Source organism: Coffea arabica, chromosome 3e (assembly GCF_036785885.1).
Source record: "Coffea arabica cultivar ET-39 chromosome 3e, Coffea Arabica ET-39 HiFi, whole genome shotgun sequence".
Classification (NCBI taxonomy): Eukaryota; Viridiplantae; Streptophyta; class Magnoliopsida; order Gentianales; family Rubiaceae; genus Coffea; species Coffea arabica.
The window spans coordinates 41,645,847-41,650,030 of record NC_092315.1 but is presented as its reverse complement, the minus strand read 5'-3'; the positions used below and the strand labels follow the sequence as shown (position 1 = coordinate 41,650,030).

General features: G+C 36.4%; 1 protein-coding gene across 1 annotated transcript; it reads left to right on the top strand.

Moving 5' to 3' along the window:
• The first annotated feature begins 731 nt into the window (after window positions 1-731).
• Window positions 732-1,775, top strand: LOC140038517 (F-box/FBD/LRR-repeat protein At1g51370-like). The gene is made up of 2 exons (XM_072083895.1): window positions 732-785; window positions 1,221-1,775. The coding sequence occupies exons 1-2, from the start codon at window positions 732-734 to the stop codon at window positions 1,773-1,775; spliced, it is 609 nt and encodes a 202-aa protein (XP_071939996.1).
• Window positions 1,776-4,184: the final 2,409 nt, after the last annotated feature.

The following is a 4,184-nucleotide window of genomic DNA, read 5'->3' as shown; positions in this document are numbered from 1 at the left end:
AAATAGATTTTTAAGTAGCTAAGTATCAGCTCAACATCTCAAGTATATTGACAAATTTATATGTTGCTAGTCATAGAAAAACTGAGTACAAAATATTCGTACCCAAGAGCTTTTAGTGTTGATCACATGAATCACATTTTAGTGCAGTTAAAAAACAAGCTCCAAAAATACGTCGGAAATTAGGGGGTTTGGGATCTGCCAACGTGATATTAGTGTTTTTTTTTTTTTAACTTACCATACATGCCTGAAAACTTAAATAGTACTGTAATAGAGCGGTATCTTTGTATTATAAGGGCAACCCCTAAATTAAATTGATTTATCCTTGCAATGGTAGTAGGTTGTGTATTTCAATAGCATATGTTTCCTCCCAAAAAAAATTACTAAAGCAACGACTTTTATCAATACCTGTTCCCTATAAATAGAGGCTCTTTGCGATTTAGTAAAAATTGAAGGAAATAATTGTAATCATACGAAACCTCAAGGGGTGTCCGTGCAATTTATTGTTTTAACGGTTGGTTACCCACTCCTGCTTCAAATATGTATCCAAATCCGCAATTATTAAGCATTACTAATTCCTACTGCTATGAGGAAAAAGATTTCCCCACGCTAAGCTAACCAGGCTGATGGATGGTTTTAAGGATCATTAAATCATCGATTGAAGTTTGGCTATTCTAAGTTCAACAAAAACGTCTTGAAGTTTGGCTATTGTAGCAGCTAATTGTGTGCATTCCATGGAGAAAAAGGCGAAGAAGGCCCGTAGTGCACCACCGCAGTCCCGCCAGAAGGTGAAAGCTTCTCTCCTCTCGTCTCCCTTTTCTTTTGAGATTGTTTATTCTTGAGTTTATCTTATTTGCCACACTGCTGCGTCTTGGGCTTATCTTATCTATCAGCTTCTTTAATTTTTAGGGGTTTTCATTGAAAAACAATCATAAAAAGATGAATTGTTCATTCTCCTTTGTTGCCTTTTAAATTATCAAGTACTTTGGAATATGAAATCACGTCTTCTTTCGCTAGCTATATATCCAATATTGGATATTGGCAGCGTGGGCATATTACTTTGCATATTAATCTGCACCTGCGTTTTTGTAGATAAATATCTGATCAAAACTTGTATTTCTTGCTATGTTGATTGTGTCTTAGAGATTAAGCTTTACTTTTTTTTTTTTACCATACAACTTGTTCAAACCTGTCTTTTGAATGTGGAAATATTGCTTTTGCAGGATTGGATTGATCAGTTGCCGGAAGAAATTCTGGGAAACATATTGTCACGCATGGCGATGAAAGAGGCAGCAAGGACAAGTATCCTTTCTCGTAGGTGGAGGAACCTCTGGAAAGTTTATGGTAGCCATTTGGATTTTGATGCATCGGAAACAATGCGGCTTATGTTCGATGGGGTTAAAGAACGCCACATCGAAGCACCAAAATATCGAGATTGGGTTAATCAAGTCTTAGATTCCCATGAAGGTTCATCATTAGAACGACTGAGAATTGCTTTTGACTTGGGCGGGTCATATATTTATGCAACTGCTGTCGACAAATGGATCGACTTTGCCATCGTGAAAAGAGTCCAAAGGCTTGAAGTGGATCTGACTGCAGCTGCCGGATGTTATACGTGTTCTGACAGTGTCTATACTTTCCCGTCCTGGTTGCTGGATTTACCTTCTGATTTTCCAAGTTTTGACAGACTAACAGTCCTGTGCTTGAAGTCTGTTTCGATAACTGAAGAAGATCTGGCATACTTCTTATTGTTGGATAAACGGCTACAACAATGCTAACACTTGAACACTTGAGTCGTGCTTGAAAGCACTGTCCTAAGAAACTATTTCAGAGTATCGAAACGTTTCTCCAGGATTAAACAAGTCTTCATCTATTTTGTGAGAGGGATGTAGAACCAGCAAAATTTGTTCCAAAACCAGCAGGTAAAATAAAAAGAAAAATAATAGAGGAGAAGAAAGAAAGAGTTCACGAACAAGAAAGCAAATAAAGGAGAAGGAAGAGGGAGTTCACGAAGTGTGGTCTTCGTTGATCAGCGTGCAAATGAACCTGACAAATGGTTCTATTTATAGGCTACAGGATACAGAACAGAGTGATAGAGGATAGGATTTTGAGAGCTGATTTTCCGTGAGAATAAGCATGCATCCCGTACCAGATTTAGCATTTGAAGTGGTCAGAGGTCTATCCTCTATTGTGCAAGCCGAAACGTTTGACATAGTCAAAGCAAGCACGTGAACAATTCCTTTGGCTAAAACATATCAGCTAGCCTTCTGACTTTGCCTTTTAAGCCTTATCAAAAATTTGTCTTTGAAAAAATTCTCCCTCAGAATAGGAACAGACGTTTGGAAAGCTTTGTCAGATAAACTCTTATCATAACAAACATAATGAAATCTTTTGAAATATCTATCATTCACAACAATCTCCCACCTATTTCAAAAGATTTTGGAAAAAAACGTATAAAAATCTGCTGGATTTGTTTGAGCTCAATGTAATCAGTTTGGTGTCTTTTGGACTATGAACCAAACTTAAATTGATAAAATATGTCTTACAGAATTATTGGTGAAAAAATATCTTTTTATGAACCAATAATTCTTGTTGTATGACAGAGATCTTATCAATCACATTATAACCCATAATTTTGCTGTTCAATGCAGTTTCGCGCATTTAGGCCGTGCGCCTGCCTGGTTATTCATGAGAGCTCTAAAGATTCGGCCAAAAATCTTATAGGAGCGGCCCCACTCCACTCACATATAGGTGAATTTATCAAGTGTATACTGCCTTAAATACACCTCCCTAAAGGGATATAAATTCATTAAGAGTATTATACTCAACCTCACAATTACTGGCAGTCAAAGCACTTATCTTTGAAGGGACTTAAATTTCAAGTGCTTTATAGTCAATATCGACTTGTTATTACCCATATGAACCTATTTCATGGGATCACCAATCACATAGGTTGGGTTACCATCTCTATTGACAACCGTTGGCCTAAGTCCCATCTCTCTTGTAGTTTGAAGAATTAATTTTCTTCCTACAGGTTTAGTCAGAGGATCGGCCAAATTCAACTCTGACTTCACAAAATCAATGGAAATAATTCCATCTCTTAGCAGCTGCTTTACGACATCATGTCTCAATCTCATGTGTCGACTTTTACAATTATACGATTTATTTTTAGCTATGGCAATCGCTGCTTGACAGTCACAATGTATGGACACAGGAGGCAACAAATCCTTAGTTGAAGGAATATTAGCTAAGAAATTTCTCAACCACTCGGCCTCAGTCCCTGTCAGTTCCAGAGCTACAAACTCTGACTCCATTGTTGATCTAGCAATGATTGTCTGTCTAGCAGATTTTCATGCTATTGCACCACCACCAAGGGTGAACACATAACCACTAGTGGATTTTGTATCATTTGAATCAGAGATCCAATTAGCATCACTGTAACCTTCTAAAATAGTGGGAAATCCACTATACAGGATACCAAAATTCATGGTACCTCTCAAATATTTCATTAGTCTGACTAATGCAAACCAATGCTCACGGTTGGGATTATGAGTATATCTACTCAGTCGACATACAGCATAAGCTATATCAGGTCTAGTGAAATTCATCAGATGCATCAGACTCCCAATAATCTGAGCATATTTAGACTGAGCAATTGGGTCACCATTATTTTTCTTTAATTGAGTGTTAGTATCATAAGGAGTACTCACAGGTGTCACATCATAATTTTCAAACTTCCTAAGAAGTCTCTCTGTATAATGTTCTTGTGACAACATTATACCATCACATTTCCTTATGATTTTAACACCCAATATTATTTTGGCTTCACCCAAATCTTTCATATCAAAATTAGAAGACAAAAAATATTTAGTACTATTTACAATATCTAGACTTGTACCAAATATAAGCATGTCATCCACATATAAACTGATTATCACATATTGATCATTTATAATTTTGACATATACACATTTATCCACTTCTACAGACGAAAAACCATCTTTCATCAATACTTGATCAAATTTCTCATGCCACTGTTTAGGAGCTTGTTTTAGGCCATAAAGAGATTTAATTAGTTTACAAACCTTATTTTCTTGTCCAGAAACAATACATCCCTCAGGTTGAAACATATAAATTTCTTCTTCTAAATCACCATTTAAAAAGGCTGTTTTGACATCCATTTGATG

Excerpts from the sequence above, each read along its gene's own strand:
- LOC140038517 (XM_072083895.1), top strand. The coding sequence starts at position 732 with ATGGAGAAAAAGGCGAAGAAGGCCCGTAGTGCACCACCGCAGTCCCGC. Across the intron at positions 786-1,220 it reads CACCGCAGTCCCGCCAGAAG|GATTGGATTGATCAGTTGCC; the intron begins GTGAAAGCTTCT and ends TTGCTTTTGCAG.